Genomic DNA, 20,480 nt, shown 5'->3' on the forward strand with positions numbered 1-20,480 from the left:
TTATATAGGCCACGGGTTGGAAAACCCCGCCTACCAATCGACTGGTAAAAGTGTCAGTCGACTGCCCTCTATGGATATTCGACCGTTATAACCCAACAGCTTGATACCAGTCGACTGGTGAAAGTACCAGTCGACTGCTCCACACTGGCCGAGCGAATAGAAGCATTCTGTTCGCTCCCAGTCGACTGCCTAGTCGACTATACCAGTCGACTGATATTTTCATCAGTCGACTGGTACCCCGAGTACAGTCTCTCAGCACTCGGACCTTCACCCTTACAATTCACTTGACGCTTCTTTGCAGCCTTGACCTCTTGCCTTCAAGCCTACTTCCTTTGGCTCTCGTCTCTCGAATGCACCCAAGCCCGTGGCTCGTCCCAATGTCATCCTTCGTGTATGCCTCGAAGTCGCTTCCCTTGGCCCTTGTCCTTGTTGCATTATCCACGGTCCTTCGGATGATCCATCATTTATCGGACCCGAAGTCATTAACCTGAGTCATATGTGTATCTTGCAAACCTGCAGAACTCAAATACACATATCAAATACAAAGGTGAATCTAACTTAAACCTTTCGCCCAAACACCAAAACACATGGTTGCACGGACCATTGGGATTGCTCCAACAATTTATCCCTTTTTGATGTTTGACAATACGTTTAAGTTAAGGAAAACATAATAGCAAAACATGTTAAAAACAATGGACTTACGTTGCTAAGGATACACACTTGGATTTACACCGCCAAATGAATTTACATTGCTAATGCTACACACTTGAACTTACACCGCCGAATGAACTTACATTGCCAAGGCTACACACTTGGACTTACATCGCCGAATGAACTTATGTTACCAAGGCTATACACTTGGACTTACACCGTCAAAACAAAAATACAAACATGCATTGGAACCTATCCCAAGGCTCCCCCTACACCTAAGCTCCCCATTGAGTTAGAAATTTTACCACAGGGCTATTTAAGAACCTATCGCAAGGCTCCTCCTACACCTAAGATCCCCATTGAGTTAGGAATTTTACCACAGGACTATTTAAGAACCTATCACAAGACTCTCCTTACACCTAAGCTCCCCATTGAGGTAGGAATTTTACCACAAGACTATTTAAGAATCTATCACAAGGCTTCCCTTACACCTAAGCTCCCCATTGAACTAGGAATTTTATCCCAATTGTCGAAATTTATCATCCAAACTAACCCTAAACTCTTGTATTTATCCCCCATGGATCTCATACATCTAAACGAGTTGACTTGATCACAACCAATACTGAAAAATAGTTTTAGGTTGGTATCAATTGATTGTCAAAAACATCAGTCGACTGCCCTTATCGAAACAAACCCACAGAACCATTCTGTGTTCGATAAATACTGTTACCAGTCGACTGGTAACTGTATCAGTCGACTGACACACTTTTTAGGTCCATTTCAGTATTTCTGACTCAACTTCAGAAATGCACCAGAATTTTCACAGACATTAAAAAATCTTCAAATTTTGTGGAGAGATCTATTTTGCCCATGTCTGCTTGGGAAAAATATATTCAAAAATGTATCTATCACCAATTTCAAGATTAACACAAAACTCAAAACTAGCTAAATGATTCAATTGAAGTTTGACCTAAAGTCCTAATTTTGACTTCCTCTTAATGTATTTGCTCAAACTAAACCATAATGCATCCCTAGCATTGGTTTATATAACATCTATACATCCAAAACTAATTATTATGCAATATGACCCTAATGTCATATTTTCTTACATAAAACACAACCTAATTGTGTCAATTTCCTAAGGTTGAGATTCAAATTCGTCTACAAACCTTTTGACACATTTCATAACCCAATTTAGACTCCCAAGTAAAATCCACTTGAGATTCATTTGCCATGGGTCTCAAATTGACTCTTAGAGCTCCCCCTAGACCTCTTAATCTTAGCCACCTCCCTATGTGACTTATCTACAATTGCTAGGCCACATCGGTGCATCTCCAGTGACACTGGTCTTACAACCCTAATCTTTTTAATCTTGGACACGTTGTCCTTGGTTAATTGCTTCTTACTATTAAATGACTTTCCCTTGTCATTTATTAACTTCTCCTTGCTATAGTCATATGCAACCCTAGTATAAAACTTTCCCTTAGCTTTGGAGACACTAGATCGGTATCCCAAACCCGATCTATCATTGTTGGATTTTTGGCTACCCAACACCATACTTAACCCTCTAGATCCAACATTGAATCTATCTAGGGGTTTCTCCAAATTATCAAGTTTTGTTTTCAAAGCTTGATTTTCTCTTTGTAGGTTCCTAAACCTAGAGTCAACATGTCCACTTTGGACATTCCTAGACCTACTCATTTTTCTAGGCATATGTCTTCCTTTTTTGGGATTTTTGCCTAGATTCTCTTTAGGTCTACCATTTCTAGATTTATCATGCATAAGTCTCTTAGGGTTATCTCTAACATTTACCCTATTTCTATCATGATATCTAAATCCAAAATTTTTCATTGCTACATAATGATAATAATTATTTTTCCTAGCATGCATGGGAACATAAGAATTTGAATTTGAATTACGATTCAAATTAGGGTATACCTCCCTTACCCTTGAAGCTCCCCCTTAACTCGAGCTCTTCTTCTTCTTCTTCTTCTTCTTCTTCTTCTTCTTCCACTTCTTTAGATGTGATAGTTTCTTAATCTCCCTCTTCTTGGGACATTTGGTGTGGTAGTGTCCCTTCTCCCCACACGTGAAACATACGATGCACATTCTCTTCTTTTGGACTTCTTCATTCCTACAACCCTTGTTAGTATTTAAATTAACTTGAATGAGTTTAGGATTTACCTTCTTCTTACCCAATGGACATCTACTCTTGTAGTGTCCATTCTCATTGTACCTGAAGCACACAATGTGGTCTTTTGACTTTGATTCAGTGGAGGTGCTCATTAGGTTGACCTCTAAGACCTCTTCTTCATCCATCTTGTATTCTTCTTCAACCCTTGAGAATGTTGATGATACTTCCTCATCCTCCTTCTCCTCCTCGGATGTTAAGCATGACTCAACTTTCGGTTGCTCCACCTACTCTCCTTGAGCAATTGAATTCATTTTCTTGGGCTCTTCTTCTTCTTATGTAGACATAAGTTCTTCCCAAGGAACTTTCTTTATCTTGCTCCACAATTCATGAGCATTCTTGTATTCACCTTCACAACTTATCACATTAGAAGGCAACATATCTATTAAGATTGATATTACCTTATCATTTGCCTTCGATTGTGATGTTTTCTCCTCTGTCTAATATCGCGGTCGGAGTTTCTTCCCTTTCTTATCTTTTGGGACTTCGAACGGTTCCTTGATCACCATCATGGTGTCCCAATCTGTATTGAAGAAGACCTCCATTTTCATCTGTAGGTCCCTTTGGAGGCCGACAAGAGGGGAGAGGTGAATTGCCCTACAAAATAAAACCAAAAACCCTTCTCGGATATTCAACTAACTTAATAGAACTTGTAATTAAAAAGGCAGAGACTAATTAAAACAGAAAATAGACACAGAGGAATTACTTGGTTTGCAATAAGAGGATTGCTAATCCAAGGCAAAGACGGCGCACTAATTGATTCTCCTCTGGGCGGAGTAGCCTCTTACAGCGTTGAAAGCACAGAAATAAATAACACAAATGAAAGCACTGGATTACAAGTAGTTTTTCTTGATTGATTATTGCTTATGGACCAAGGCTATATTTATAGTCTTGGTCCGGGCGCCTGGAAGGGTTCCGGGCGCCCCCGGGGGGATAAACTTTATCCCCCAACGATCAGATTGCGAAAATCGTGATCCTGGTCAAAATCATGCTCCGGGCGCCCGGAATGGTTTCGGGCGCCCCGGAGCAAAAAGTCAACTACGGTTGACTTTTTGTCCGGGATCACTTCTCCGTCAAGTCCCAGTCTCGGTCCGGGTCTGTTCGCTCCGGCTCCGCTAGCTTGGGTGATCTCGGCCTTCCGGAATAGGGCTCACTCGAACCCATGTTCCGGCCTTCTCCTCGAGCAGCCTTCCTTCCCGGTTTCTCGTCCCTCGAACGCCGCGCACGCTCTTCTCGTCCACCGGTGTACTCTTCCGCGGACACCTCGTCCCTCAGACGCACCGAGCCCGTCGGCTCTCTCCCGTGCCGTCCTTCTCGCTAGCCGCGTCTTCCGCTCGACTTCCTGTGTTCCTAAGCTCCTGCACACTTAGACACAAGGGTTAAACAAACGCAGGACCTAACTTAGCTTGTTTGATCACATCAAAACACCTTGGGGTTCCAACAATCTCCCCCTTTTTGATGTGAGCAACCCAAGTTAAGTTAGGGTAACCATATGCAATAAAAACAATTTATATTAAAATAAGTCCAAATATTTTTCAATTGAAAAATTATATAGTACCTCCCCCTAGACTTAACATACTTCTCCCCCTTTGATCACATAAAAATTGGGGTTATAAAAAAGTCTAAGGTAAATTCAAACAAGAACTTTTAAGTGTAAAATATTTAGTAAAGACACTCTTCAGAATTTTTCGTTTGAAAAAAAATATTTTTCAGATAAGAACAGTCATAAGTGTTAAAAATTTAAGTTTAAAACTTATTTCAGCATTCCCAAAAAAAATTTTCTAATTTTTTTTTTTTTTTAAAAAATTCTAAGTGAATATTCATAAGAAACAATTCTAAGTCAATTTTTTTTTTTAAAAATGATAAGGCAATTTTAAAAAAAATAAGTTAACTTTAAAAAAAAAAATCTAAGTTAATTTTCATGAAAATTTCTAAGATAATAAAAAATTTCTAAGTTAAGTTAGAAAGTTTTTAACTATTTTCTAACACAAATTGAATAACTCTTTTAAAGCATTAAGTAATTTAAATTAATGCTTTTTCAGTTAGTCAATTAAACTTTTCATTTCGATAGTTGGCTTCCAGGTCGTGGCGAGGCACTAGGCCTTCTTGGTTATTGGAGCAACAACCACTTCCTTAGACAAAGCCTCATAAAGAAATTAGTTTTTTAATTTCCTTGCTGAAAATGCTAAGTCTGACTTTAATTTTAAGTTAAACAGGTTTTTGGAATCCAGTAAAGGTTCCTACCTACAGGATTAACCAAATATTTTCTAGGTATATAGATTTTTGATATATTTCTAATTTGACTTTGATAAAATCTATAATACCAATTTAAATTTCTAAAAGTAGGAATATTTGAACCATTAGATTTTTTCAATCTTTCTATTTCTTCTTTTAGTTTTTCATTTTCAATTTTTAATTTTTCAAAATCCTCTATAAGACATGATTTTGCCAAAATTCTCTTTATTTCTAAAATTTCATTTTCTAATTTGGCATTTTTATTTTCTAATTTATACATGGATTTAGTCATAGCTTTGATACCAGAGTAAAGCTGATCAGGGGGTAAGAGGCATACCTCACTTACCATGTCGGATTTGAAGCCTGAATCTCCCCCTGCTTCACTACTTCCATCTGACGTCGCTCCCCCTTCATCGATGCTGGGTTCTGATGTGCTTTGTCCTTCGTGGCTTGCCATCAGTGCAATCCCCGCATATTCTTGAGCTTCTGATTCAGATGAAGAAGTGTCATCCCAAGTTGCTTTTAGGTTGTGTTTCTTGGGTGTCTTCATTTTGACCTTCTTGAGTTCTGGGCAATCTTCCCTTAGGTGTCCCTCCTTCTGACACTGGTAGCACCGTACCTTTCTTCTACCTTGATTCTTTTTATTCTGCATTTTAAATTTATTAGATCTAAAAAACTTTTTAAAATTTCTTACCATGTATGCTTCTTGATCGTCTTCGGAGTCTGACTCGAGTTCATCCTTCTGGGTTGCGTTCAGCGCCATAGTCTGGGTTGTATCCTTTGTCGTTCCTGCACACCTGGTTTCATGCAATTCAAGAGTAGAAAACAACTCTTCTAAAGTACTTACCTCCAGGTCTTTTGAGATGTAGTAGGCGTCGACGATTGATGTCCACTCCGGAGTTCTTGGAAACGCGTTGAGCGCGTAGCGTATAGTGTCCCGGTTTGTTACCGTTTCACCAAGGTTTTCGAGACAAGTAATTAGTTCTTTTACCTTCGCATGTAGACCAGCTACTTTCTCACCTTTCTCTAGACGGATGTTCATCAGTTTGTTGCGGAGGATGTCCCTTCTAGCGAGCTTTGCTTCGGACGTGCCTTCGTGGAGTTCCAAGAACTTCTCCCAAAGTTCTTTAGCAGATAAATAGTTTCCGATGCAGTTGACCTCTTGAGGCGGTAACACGCTCAGCAGGTGATGTTCCGCACGGCTGTTTGCTACCGACTCATTATGCTCCTTCTTTGTCCAATCGCTCTCTTCTTTTTCTTTTCCATCTTTATCTATTGGAGCTACAAAACCATATTTCATAATAAATCGAATTTCAAAATCTGTTTTTAGGAATACCTCCATACGACGCTTCCAGTCTGCGAAGTTCCCCTCGAATTTTGGTGGGACGATGCTTGGTCCGGCCATCTTGTTGCTTCGATCGGCGGTTAGTCCTCCTGAAGCGTACTCGGCTCTGATACCACTTGTAGGTCCCTTTGGAGGCCGGCAAGAGGGGAGGGGTGAATTGCCCTACAAAATAAAACCAAAAACCCTTCTCGGATATTCAACTAACTTAATAGAACTTGTAATTAAAAAGGCAGAGACTAATTAAAACAGAAAATAGACACAGAGGAATTACTTGGTTTGCAATAAGAGGATTGCTAATCCAAGGCAAAGACGGCGCACTAATTGATTCTCCTCTGGGCGGAGTAGCCTCTTACAGCGTTGAAAGCACAGAAATAAATAACACAAATGAAAGCATTGGATTACAAGTAGTTTTTCTTGATTGATTATTGCTTATGGACCAAGGCTATATTTATAGTCTTGGTCCGGGCGCCCCCGGGGGGATAAACTTTATCCCCCAATGATCAGATTGCGAAAATCGCGATCCTGGTCAAAATCATGCTCCGGGCGCCCGGAATGGTTCCGGGCGCCCCGGAGCAAAAAGTCAACTGCAGTTGACTTTTTGCCCGGGATCACTTCTCCGTCAAGTCCCAGTCTCGGTCCGGGTCTGTTCGCTCCGGCTCCGCTAGCTTGGGTGATCTCGGCCTTCCGGAATAGGGCTCACCCGAACCCATGTTCCGACCTTCTCCTCGAGCAGCCTTCCTTCCCGGTTTCTCGTCCCTCGAACGCCGCACACGCTCTTCTCGTCCACCGGTGTACTCTTCCGCGGACACCTCGTCCCTCAGACGCACCGAGCCCGTCGGCTCTCTCCCGTGCCGTCCTTCTCGCTAGCCGCGTCTTCCGCTCGACTTCCTGTGTTCCTAAGCTCCTGCACACTTAGACACAAGGGTTAAACAAACGCAGGACCTAACTTAGCTCGTTTGATCACATCAAAACACCTTGGGGTTCCAACATCATCATCCAATACGTGATGTCCCATAAGCTTCCTCCTTCAAATTTTGGAGGTGCTTTAAGTCGGCCATCTTTTACTTCCTTGGCGATTAGTCCAATGGAGAGCATCCTCGCTTTGATACTACTTGTTGGGGATCTTGTATGGCCAGCTAGAAGGGAGGTTGGATAGACGACGCACCCAAATCGATAGCTTCCTACGTATTTGTTAGCATAGCGGAATAATGCAAAACAAATAAGCTAAAGATTAATGACAAGAAGAGAAATGCAAACCGCTAACACGTTTTTTATGTGGTTTGGAGAAAACTTGCTCCTACTCCACGATTGTCTGTAAGGTGGACGATCCCTTAATCTGTCAGTGGATTAATCCCCAGAAACTCCGGCTAGCACAATCCTTCTTCTCGATGGAGAAACCTCGCCACAACTCGACCAAGAGCATTGGATTGCTAGGGCACTAGTTAACTACTAATTAGGGTTAACCACCACTAATTTCGTAAATCTTAACCAAGTTTCCAAGCCTTGGTTATATAAGTCACAGGTTGGAAAATCTTGCCTACCAATCGACTGGTGAAAGTGCCAGTCGACTGCCCTCTGTGGAGATTCGACCGTTACAACCCAACAGCTCGATACCAGTCGACTGGTGAAAGTACCAGTCGACTGCTCCACACTGACCAAACGAACAGAAGCATTCTGTTCGCTCCCAATCGACTGCCCAGTTGACTGTACCAATCGATTGATATTTCCATCAGTCAACTGGTACCCCGAGTATAGTCTCTTAGACTTGGACCTTCACCCTTATTATTCACTTGACGTTTCTTTGCAGCCTTGACCTTTTGCCTTCAAGTTTACTTCCTTCGGCTCTCGTCCCTCGGATGCACCCAAGCTCGCGGCTCGTCCCAATGTCATCCTTCACGTATACCTCGAAGTCGCTTCCCTCGGCCCTTGTCCTTGCTGCATTGTCCAAAGGTCCCTCAGATGCTCCATCCTTCACCGGACCCAAAGCTATCAACCTAAGTCATATGTGTATCCTGCAAACTTGCACAACTCAAATACACATATCAAATACAAGAGTAAACTTAACTCAAACCCTTTGCCCAAACACTAAAATACATGGTCGCACAGACCATTGGGATTGCTCCAACAAGATCTACTATAGTATTCACCACCACGGTTTGATCTTACGATCTTAATCTTCTTACCAAGTTAATTTTCAACTTCGGCTTTGAAGGTTTTGAACATGTCCAGGGATTGCGACTTCTCATGAATAAAGTACAAGTATCCGTATAAGGAATAATTATTTATAAAGCTTGTAAAATATGCTTGACCATTCCAAGAAGCCTTAGGGAATGATGTACATATATCCGTATGTATAAGTTCTAAGATTCCATTACTTCGCCTTGAATCCTTGTTACTTTTATTAGTTGTTTTCCCCTTGATACACTCAATACAGATTCCAAAATCTGACATATCAAGGGAATCGAGAATTCCTAGTGACATTAATTTTTCTAGGCATTGTTTAGAAATATACTCAAAACACCTATGCCACAACATGGATGAATTTTCATTTGTCACACTACGCTTCACACTTATACCATCACAAGATTATCCGTATGAGTTTCAGTATCTAATCTATATAGTTTGTCAATCAAAGAACCAATACCATACAAGATAGAATTTTGAAAAATACTGAACTTTTCATTTCCGAATGAACAAGTGTATCTGGATTTATCCAAACATTAAATAGAAATTAAATTCCATTTAAAAGATGACACTACAAATGTACTTTCCAAATTCAAAAGTATATTGTTCTCCAAACAAACTTTAAAGACATCTATTGCCTATTTTTTTGCCTTCTTACCCATTTCGCTATAGATGAATCTTTCGATATCAACTGACATTCGACTTATGAGACAACCCTATATAGTTACACTTATATGAGTAGTTGCTCTTGTGGCCGAATTTCGAGGCTGGTGGGGCGTAAATCCCTGCAACTTGTGTAAACTCACTCACTTGCTACTTACCTTCTCAGTCACTTGATTTATCTCCTCCGTGTTGATCTTGGGGTGAGCTGGCGGGGGCGCTGGGGGTGAGCGTATTCACCTTTTGTTACACTTATGTGAGTAGTTGCACTAGTATCTATCCACAAAGTGTTATTAGGTACAGTAGCTATGTTGACTTCTGAACTAACAAAGTTGAGAAGTATACCTTTCTTGGCACGCTAGTTGGCGTATCTAGGACAATCCTTTTTCAGATGACATTTCTTTTTACAAAAGAAACATGTTGAGTTTGGATCTTATTGCTTTTGCACCTTATGCCCTGAAGCCCCAGTCACTACAAGTTTTTTATACTTACTCTTACCATTATCCTTCTTTTTCTTGTTCGAGTACTGAGATGAGGATGCATAGTGAATACTTTGAGATGTGTCACCTCTTAATCTCTCTTCTTCCTATATACATTGAGCTATGAGTTCATTTAATGTCCATTTATCCTTTTGAGTATTATAGCTAATCTTAAAAGGAGTAAACTGTGTAGGCAGAGAAATTAAGATAAGGTTCACAAGGACACTTTCAGACATGTCTAACTTTAGTGTCTTAAGCCTTGTAACTATGTTGGGCATCTCCATGATGTACTCCCTAATATTACCCTTCCCTGTGTACCTCATGGATACTAACTTCATGAGAAGTGTGGTAGTTTTGACTTTTTTGTTTGAGGTGAATCAGTTCGCTAATTCCTTAAGGTTTTAGCATTCTCCTTCTCAGTTATCAAACCCCTAAGTGATTTTGGAATTGACATTCTCATGAACATCAGACTCATGCGATTAGATCGCTCCCACTTGTCAAAGTTCATCTTTTAATCCGCAGTGGAATCATTAGTCAAAGGTGCATGGCGATCATGCCTAAATGCATAGTACAGATCCAGCAGACCAATAAAATTGTAATATGTTCTTTCCGTTGTCCAAAGTTTGTACCAGTAAGCACGGAGATGTTGTTCAAATTAGCAGATATTGAGAGTACTATATAAACAAAAGCAAAGAATATAACTCAATTTAACAAACAAAGCATGTATCTTTATAGTTGTGTATTAACAAAATGCAACAAATAAAACATGCAAATATATGAGCATTAATAGAGATATCTAGTACAACATTACATTAAATTTTTAGATTAAATTGTAACTTGCTATTGATACTCTTTAAATAACTCATGATCACCTTCATCTGCTACATAACTCGCCTTTCTTTGGGGCGACGTATTATGCACATGATACTTTATTCATGAGCTTTTTTAGTTAGCTTATGTTTTCTAACATCACTCACAATGCTTCTAATCGATCACATAGTGCCCCTTTGGGCTGATACACCATGTGCATAATCAAGAAGTTTAGCTTAATTTGTGAGCTTCCTTAAATATATATCTGGCATAAGAATGATTTTCCTTTGGGCTAATCACCCTTAGCATGTACATATGTTCCAATACACTAGTCTCCTAGCCTCCCTTATAGTTTTTGCTTTGACGATAGTATAGGTTCGACTAAGCAGTAAGAGTGAAGAAGAATTCAGGTAGAATTTGCTAAAAATTAAGCTAAATTCAGTTATCAATCGATTAATATTGAATATCAATCGATTGACACCTTTATCAATTGATCGAGAATGGATGTGAATCGATTCACACGTGTGCCAATCGATTAATCAATCGATTGAACACACATGAATCGATCCAGAAGACTTCTGTTCGCTCGTTTATCCACCCCACAAATGCCAATCGATTCAAAAACCTTCTATGGACAACCCAGTGAATGACAACCAATTAGCTGATCAATTAGTGAATCCTAATCGATTCGTCGATCGATTTAGAAGCTCTCTGTTTACTTCCTCACGATCTTCAATCGATTGGCTAATCAATTGGTTACCCAATCGATTAGCCAATCGATTAGCCAATCGATCCAGAAGTTTTTTGTTGACTTCTTACAATCTTCAATCGATTGGTGACCCCAATCGATTCCGAACCCTTCTGTTCGTGAACTTAAGCATCTCAATCGATTGAGTCTTATGCCAATCGATTGGTGAACGATTGACTGATCGATTCGGGAAGCTTCTGTTCATAAATTCGTAACTCCCAATCGATTGAGAACTTTTCCAATTGATTGATATTAGAAAATGCCCATTTCTGAACGTGATTTCAACCCTAAAATCGCACTGCCAATCTCGTTCTTCATAGATAATGTGAAAAACTCGATTCATGGGTTAAAATCCTAATTTATCTAAGCTACATTCAATGAATATACATTAATTTTACTCATCCATATGGAATCAAATACAAAAATTGATGTATTTATGTTAAAACGTTGGAAAATAATCCCTACGCCTTAAAAATTAATACTAAGTCAATCCTAAAAATTAATAATAAGTCAATCCTAGGCTTTGATACTAATTGTTAGATTTTCAATATATTATATATGAACTAAATGATGCATCTATAACAGGATCTAGCTTTTATCAATAATAGTCCATCAATGTTAATAAATCGGATTATTGGATCTACACATTAAATCCATATTCATTTAATTCAAACCTTCTTTATATGCATTAAAGTGTTAGATCATTTAATTGAATTTAGATATTTTAATGATAATTAGGAGTATTTTAATCAAATGTAGCCCACCATATAGAGATTAGGTTCATCCACATAGATTCAATTGGATCTAGTCCATCATCAACTTAATCCTACACCACCTTCAAACTTCAATTTGTTGGTGTTTGTAATGCACTAAATACATTGTGGGCTTTACATCTTGCAGTAAAAGTAAGCCAAGACTGGTGATGCAGAAACGAACGTCGTCCTGATGAAGCTTTTCCGCAAGTCCTATTGATGGTTGTCGTCCTCCTTGAAGATAAAAAAGGTACAACATTTTTCACGCCTAAATATATCTCTTAGTCTCAAGCATGATATTTCTTCGGTACTGATGCCAAAATGCCTCTTTGGAATTATTCAGTTTGTTATTCAGCTTCAGTAGCAAGATGGTGAGATGCTTGGCCATTCAGTAAGTCGTCTCTCCATTTGCACAACTCAAATTACAGCTGATCCTTCACTTGCCCAGATCACTTAGGTATGTGAAACCTGATAACTAGAGCCTTATTCTTTTGTTTATGGTTCATATCCTCTCCATCACTGCATCACTTTGCCCATCGATCGATTTTGTTGTCAGCGTCTCTATCAATTTGTCCCAGGGCCAACACGGAAGAGGTAAATCACGGACGACTATTAGCCTTTGGAATAGTGACTAGTACATAAGGGAGACATTTATCTCAACTTTACCGAGATTCGAATCCCATATTTCATTGTGATAACACCTCATGCGCTAGTCACTAGACCCATCCGAGGGGATAACATCATGAGCATCAATGAAGTATAGCATTATTGTTTTTTTGAATCCTAAAATCTCTTTATAAGTAATTTTTGTCTCCAAATAAGAAATTATAGTGTTTTATTGTGATGATGTTCAACATTTAACAACTTTTAAAAGAGTCAATAATAAAATTGAAAAGCTTAATTAATGGATGAAAGATTCTGGCAACACTGTTGTGTTGATTCTTGACTTGAATTGTGTTGGAATTGACCCGGCGTCTGGTCGAAACAAAATTTCAGAAAATCAATTTGGCTCCTGTTAAACGATCATGAGTCAAATTTTGAACCTCCATTGAATCTCACTATCGAAAGCCTATGCTCATATTCATAATTTTAATCGAAAAAATTAAATGAATATTATTATTATTTTAGTTTTAAATATTATTTGTTAATACACCCTGGTGCCTGGACCGGATTAGCCCGGAATAACCAGGCCGTTCCTACCTCACAGGGTCGGCCCAACAAGAGCATAAAAAGGACGAAGCAGAAATTGCGCGGAATTAGCAACTGCCGACGTCATTTCCATTTATTATTTCCTTCTCCTTCCCCCGCCCGCCTCTCGGTTTCGCCGCACCCTCCTTCCGATGTGCTCCGCGGCTCCCCATCCCGTCTGCCTAGGGTTTCATCCAACCAAATGGCTCCTCTCTGCGCCTTCGTCGGCGCGAACTTGGATCGCTCCTCCCCGGTTCCGATCCGCGTCTCAGGTTAGTTTCCAGCACTCCTTTTTTCCTGTTCAGGTTGTTTGGGCCTTCGCGATACGATTCTTCTTTGTCTTCCTCGTAGCGCTGTCGATCCTTATCTGGTGGAAAGATGCGCAAGCGTCGGCAGTTGTTACTCCCAATGGCTTCTTTCTCTTTCGATGAGGTAATTTTTTGTTAGCATTGGATTATATTCGTTTGCGTCTTTAAGCGAAGGACTGTGTTTTTTTTTTTTTTGACTGACCTTCTACGATGCAGGATTCTATGGGTATCCCTACGCTCGTAGATGATGGCTACGGAGTTTCTGGAGAGGATACCTCGTATATGTCTTCCAGCGATGATGAAGATTATGATGCAGACCTTCTTGTCTCCACTGTTACTGATGTCGAGTTGGCCTCAAATAAGGACCGTTATGAAACGTCTGATCCTTCTTTGACAGTGACGGCCCATCGGTTCGCGACCCTCACAGGGCGGAGGAGGAGAAGGTGCTTTATATATTATAGCGGAGATTATCTGTCGGTCATTTATTTTTTGTTATCATTAACATGTTTTGTTGCGTCGCTTGGTGTTATTTGGATTTCATAGTGGACCTCGTGTTTCTTTTTCTTTCAAGTGATTTTGACCATTCTAACACATTACTTATTTGGCTGGCCTTTCTAGACGCTCTTCATCACACCATCTTCCTTTTTTTGTTATGTATAGTTTGTATCTTCAAGTATTTTCTTCAAGTATTTTTTTTTTCCAATTTCATAAAGCATCAACTATCAATTTATTCTTTGTTTCTGATCATAAGAAATAACATGCACAAGAAGTTAATGCAACAATAATAAGAGTATAAGATGAGAAGCTACTTTGTAAATATAGTTTAAATGCAGTAATTCAGTAAATGTAGCTCTGACAGTGGTTAAACCAAAAGAAAATAGGCTAAGATGATTGACATTGTAAACAGAATTCCTTATATCTTGCAGTTAGGTTAATTGAATTAATTAGGATTAGTTATACAAAGGAGGAGGGAGTTGTCATGTGACCTCTATCAAACAAGATTGAAGATTTTAGTGATCTTGCAATAATTGGAAATATGGCATCACAGAAAATAATACAGTGAAAAAAAATCCATTTATTCAACTTAAATTGTTGGTCATTTTATTGTGAAATATATGTGAATACCTTTTCTCCTTGATCATTGACTTGGTATTGATCCTTTATGTCAGAACGCGCAAGGGCATGTTAATCAGCATGACTTTGGTGGCATTCCTTGTTGGATTTCTTTTGTTCTTTGATTGGTGTTCATGGCAGATTGTCAGGATGCCCTTGGAGCCATTTTTCTTAACACACCCTTTCACTTTGTCAGCAGTTATATCAGCATTTGCAGGATTTCTGTTTGTCCCTATAGTTGATACCATGAGGATTTATCAGATTATTAGGAAGGATGGTCCAACTTCTCACTGGTCTAAAAAGGGTACCCCAATAATGGGTGGGCTATTTTTCATCCCTGTAGCTATTGCTGTTGCTTCTGTCAAGGCTGGCAACAATAGTGCTGCATTTGGAGCTGTAATAGGAACCATTTCATTTGCAACAATTGGGTTATTTGACGACCTTCTAAGCTGTAATAATAGTCAGAATTCTGGCTTACCAGGCTGGGCAAAATTTGGTTTGCAGGTAGCATTTTTATCTCCACACATAATATTGACATGTACAAAATTTTGCACATCACCTGCACCATCTAAAAGATATCTTCACCTTTTTTGTTTGATTATTTCTTTTTCTGTGGTTGGTGCAGATAGTTGCTGGGACATTGTTTTCATTTTGGTTGGATTCTGCACATATATCAACACCATACAACATGTATAGTTTCTCATAACCAGTAAGATCATCATGTTTAGTTGGCAAAAACTGATAATTTTTTGTGTTTCTAGTCTGTATCATTTTAGTCAACATTAACTGATAATAAGATTAGTGGAAATAAGATTAGTGATTATTTTTGTACTTATGAAGGTTTGCCTTTTCAAGAAGTTCAAATAATTCCCCTTGTCTTTCTGTGTTTATTCTCTATCAATCCTTCTTCCATTCATATTTTTTTGGTAACTTTGCAATGATGAGAATCACATTCTGAAATTCTTGATAGATTGTAAATCCTGGTTCTTTTTCGTTTTTCTAATGTAGTGTAAATCCTGATTTTTTTTTTTTTACTTCTGTTTGATTGAAGGAAATTTTTGGTTCCTCTTCCTCCGCCATTGGGACTTGTGTATTTGGGGAAATTCTATCTAGTCTTGACAGCATCATTATTTGTCTCTATGAGTAATGGAGTCAACATGACTGATGGACTTGATGGCTTGGCTGGTGGGTGTGCTGCTTTGGCTTTTATGGGAATGTCCATAGCTGTTCTTCCAATAAATCCTGGTAAGTATGCTACTTTGAAATTGATAACTGTATATTCTTTAAGAATTTGTTTAGAACATTACCCATTTTCCCTTATTATTCAGTAGAACTTATTAGCCATGTTCAATACAATCTTCATGGTATAATTATTTGCAAACTGATATTGTGCTAATTGATAAGAGTGCAAATGTAATGAACTCAAAGCTGGAATCATGGTCAATAACCATAAATGGTATAACTCTCAAGTAAAAGTAAAATTGAATGCATAAGATATAGTATTAGTAGTGTTGTAAATTGCGGTAAGCGGTCAGTGCCTTGGCCATCTAAGTGCCTATATATATATATATATATATATATATATATAATAGGATAATTTTAGTAGGCATTAATTAAGTCTATTTAAATTATTCCAATCATAGCCGGGAGTTGATTAAAATTATTATTCGATTAAATCTTAAGTTAAAAAAAGAAAAACCTAACCTTTTATTTTGCCATTTCGACTTTGGATCACGTCGCACGTTTGAATGCATCGTTGGACTCGGGTGACCCGTCTTGGCCTGTCGCCGAAGCATTCGGGCCCATCGCCGACGTGCCCCGGCCAATCGCCGATGCGCCCGGGCTCGTCGCCGACGCCTCCAGGCATGCGGAATGGGTCCAGACTCATCACCAGGCTTAGGCGATGCATCGTGGTGCCTTGACGCCTCGCGTCTTGTTGGTTCGAGCAAAACGACTGTATTTAACGAGATTTCAATTCAAAGTATATAAAAGCCTAACCTAATAACGACAACAGGCCATGGAAGTAGTGGTAGCGGTTCGATGCGGAAGGAGGTGAGTTATTTTGAAATCACCTAGAGCACCGCAAGGGTTTTTTTAATCTATGTTGACTTTGATCGCTTAAAATGCCGCCTTAGACAAAAGCGGTGTGGTTGATGTCCGCCTACCCCCTAGGTGGCCGTCTCAGCTGCCATTTAGAACATTGAGTATCAGCCATTAAGACAGAAATGAACAAATACATGAAAGGGATGGACATACATCCCTGCAAGTAACATTGCTACATGTCTTGGATCTATTATACAAGGTATTGAGGAGTGGTTAAAATGAAGAGGACTTCCTAGATTCTCTCTGATTGTCTTGTGTACCTTAGACTAAAATGAAAATGTTATGAAATGATACAAATCAGTCATACTCTATTATTTTATGAATATTTTCAAAGATGACTGATAGATTCAATAGGTTGACAAATTGGATTGATGAGAGTTGAAGAGGTGGGAGATCAATAAGAACGATACTGAATATAGTTAATGCTGATTTGAGTTTTAAATTAAGTTTGCTTTCTTGGTTGGAAAAGATCCATTAAACCCCAACAAGTTGTCGATGATTATTAGTACAATAGTGATGAATTTGGTTGATTGAAGCAATTGACAAAGTTTCGTCCTTAGGATGAGAACTCTAACCTAATATTTGCTGAACAGGTTCTTTTATTTCTGTTGGAATTGAAAATCTTTGTAGGATGTTCATTATGAGATTTGGCACCATTGTTTGTTGAATTTTTATTTTTTATTTTCATAATAGTCATATGTTGTTGAAAACAGGTATCGGGATTCAGTAGCTTATGTACATCTTACTAGTTTATAGGTTTTGTTATGATTTCCATTTTGTCAGCTTTCTAGTTTGTAATTTGCTAGTAAATTCATTTGTGTATGGGCATGCACACCCTCTTTCTTTTTCCCTTTGGCTAATGATGATTTCTAGTTCATGGTAACTACCAGATTCTATATGGATACGCTAGACTTTTCTTGACAAAGTGTTATAATATTTTTTAATAGCTTACATAGTTGATGGATTGCATAATGTGATTGTCTAGAGTTTCTATGATTTATAATGTTGTAATGAACATATTTCTGGATTTTTGTTTGTAGGATTTGTTGTTTTTTGTATGGATGTACATTTATTTCTAATAATGTATTTTCTATGTTTTTATACCACTTAGAACTTGCGATTTTTGGATCATCAATGTGTGGAGCCTGCATCGGGTTTCTCTTTCATAATAGACATAAAGCTTCTGTGTTTATGGGTGATGTTGGAGCGTTGGCATTGGGTGGTGCTCTAGCTGCAATGGCCGCTTTGTCAGGAATGTTCTTCCCATTGTTCATATCATCTGGTATCTTTATGTTGGAAAATTTGTCAGTCATAATGCAGGTACGGTGGTGTTAGTCTTGCACTTTCTTTGATTTTTTATCCATGTCCATAATCAAAGTTTCGGAAAAACAGATGCATGCAAATCTTTTGGGATTGAGCTCTCTTATAGGACATATGCACTTAATATTAAAATTTAATTTTATTGATAAAATAAATATACCTAATATGTATAACATCACTTCTCCAAATTAATTAACCTAAATATCCACATAAAAGAAAACTTTGCATCTACCTTAAAGCATATCAAACTATTTGATATAAGCAATCTATATAAAATACTATTTTTTTTTAATGATGAAACATATTTAATTAATAATGTCATGCATCCATATAGGAGGAAGTTTTATATTTACTCCATGATATCAAACAAAAGACATGAATTTTTGCAACTATTATTCTTTACAAGTCGTACTATAAATTGTTTATGAAAAAGGATGTACATCTCTGGAAGAGAATTTATTTGACAGAAATATCATCATTTCTTAGTAAACTTCTCATCATCAACTCATTCTTCCTTATTATTTCTATATATATTGGATTAGATGCTTGTTTCAGAGATCTGCCATTTACTTTATCGTGAGTGACTCAGTGGATTTAATCAAATTCATTTATGGACTCAACTACATACTCAACCCACATATTGGCTTGTCTAGACCATATATTTGCAGTATTTAGATACTTTTAAGAATTATGATTGGAAGTATTGGTAAGCATAGTGGCATGGTTTCTTTTGGTCCTGACATTCTTGTTTTCATCCAAGTTTCAAGTGTTGCTTGCAATTAAAGATACATCATACTTTTTTCCCTACTGTACTTTATCACAAGGATACAACATGTCCATTTGAAGGGGACATGTTAATGCTGCTATAACATGAGTCTGTTATCTGAAGCACAAAGTTTGGGAAAATAAGGCCTTTTCATTTTGTGATTTTCTATTTTCTAACATATTTTAAGTTGATTTCTTTTTGGAAAATCAAACATCTTGTAAAAGTTATTCAGAACAACTATCAAATACACACACTTGAGTTTGAGTAATATAGTATTTCTAGGTCTGGTCTATGTATGAAACAACTTAGTCATACATATTCATGAGCATAGCTTGGCCCTAAGATACATGTGCTAACTGCAAACTCTAACACAACACAAGCTTGAAAATGGTTGGAGCATAGGATGTCTAATCTTTAAAAATGTATACATACCATACCTTGCTTGCATCATGGAAAATGCCTGTTTTTTTCCTTTGGACATTATGAATAATATCTATGTCAAATCTTAGTTGGCTTATCATTCTAAGCACATATATAGTTAAACTATTGAATCTGTTGTCTGAATTCTTCCTTAACTAGAATGGTTGTCCAATACAGGTTTTCCACAAAAGGGCTTCTAAACTCTTGTATAAGAGGAAGAGTAGAAGGGGTATTGTAGGCACAACATCAATCTATCATTACTTTGAACTGTGTGGAGTGCAAGAACCTCTAATTGTTGGTGTCGCTTATATAGTATCATTCATCTTGGCACTTGTTGCTGGGTATGTTGGTTTAATTTCAGCTTGACTAGCACTTCATTTGTTGCATCTTCCTGTGGCTGAATATCCTTTATCCGAGTCTGTTTTGCCTTGAGCTGGTCTGAGGGTAAAGCTATTTAGTTCATGAAGTTGTATTTACTGACCAAACTCTGACTAGCATCAATAAGTCTCACCGTTATTTGGGAGGCAATGGTAACTGTTGTCTTCACAATGAGATGGGCATCTGCTAATGATTGAGATCGGTTGCAATGAGATTATTCCGGATGCGGATGCATGGATTAAGGGCGACCTCTTGCAAGTAGCCATAGGGTATATAATTCATGCCCGAAACATTATTCTTCTGGTGAGAACTGCTGCTGCCTTTGCTTTGCCAAGTGCCTTGCAACAGTGCTTTTGAGGTTTCAGCTTCTAAATTGTATATCGGTATCCTTGAGAGTTAAGAAACATTGTAAAACATCAATCGTTATGCTTTGAGAAGAGTACATGATACAAATTGTCTATAGGGTCCAGAGAAAGTATAACTAAACCACAGTTTAATAAAATTCTGTTTTTTTATACTTTCATTTGCAGGTTTGTAATAATTTTCACGAAAGAGTTTTAAATTGCTTGCTTATGCTTTCGTTTAGTGGTGCTTGGTTTCATTGCAAGGGGCCTCCTTGTTTTGTTTGGCTTCTGTTTGCCTTGTTTGCATTATAATACAAAGAAATATTCTGATAACTATTTATGGATGTTTTGAAATTTTATATTAAATTTTTTAGATAAAATGGCTTTTAGTGGGGCGCTAATAACATAGTTTTTTTTTAAAAAATTTTTTTTGTCCATGTTAAAGATTATTTTATCATATTTAACTTGGACAACTCTTTAAAGAC

The 20,480-nt window shown here is 38.1% G+C and overlaps 1 protein-coding gene across 3 annotated transcripts in view; it reads left to right on the plus strand.

Annotated features, from left to right (window-relative positions):
• Nucleotides 1–20,153, plus strand: part of LOC122015117 (phospho-N-acetylmuramoyl-pentapeptide-transferase homolog) — a 48,917-nt gene extending 28,764 nt beyond the window's left edge. For 2 of the 3 annotated variants that reach the window (XM_042571812.1, XM_042571811.1), the window contains exons 2-11: nt 12,204–12,305; nt 12,399–12,512; nt 13,263–13,515; nt 13,595–13,675; nt 13,768–13,994; nt 14,721–15,168; nt 15,290–15,354; nt 15,716–15,909; nt 17,879–18,087; nt 19,451–20,153. In XM_042571812.1, coding sequence (XP_042427746.1) covers nt 13,396–13,515; nt 13,595–13,675; nt 13,768–13,994; nt 14,721–15,168; nt 15,290–15,354; nt 15,716–15,909; nt 17,879–18,087; nt 19,451–19,639 — 1,533 coding nt within the window. In that variant the 5' untranslated portion in view covers nt 12,204–12,305; nt 12,399–12,512; nt 13,263–13,395 and the 3' untranslated portion in view covers nt 19,640–20,153. Of the gene's footprint in view, nt 1–12,203; nt 12,306–12,398; nt 12,513–13,230; nt 13,516–13,594; nt 13,676–13,767; nt 13,995–14,720; nt 15,169–15,289; nt 15,355–15,715; nt 15,910–17,878; nt 18,088–19,450 lie in introns of all 3 variants that reach the window. The other variant, XM_042571810.1, reaches the window with a different exon arrangement.
• Nucleotides 20,154–20,480: the final 327 nt, after the last annotated feature.

The sequence above is a fragment of the Zingiber officinale genome, chromosome 8B, assembly GCF_018446385.1.
Source record: "Zingiber officinale cultivar Zhangliang chromosome 8B, Zo_v1.1, whole genome shotgun sequence".
Taxonomy (NCBI): domain Eukaryota; kingdom Viridiplantae; phylum Streptophyta; class Magnoliopsida; order Zingiberales; family Zingiberaceae; genus Zingiber; species Zingiber officinale.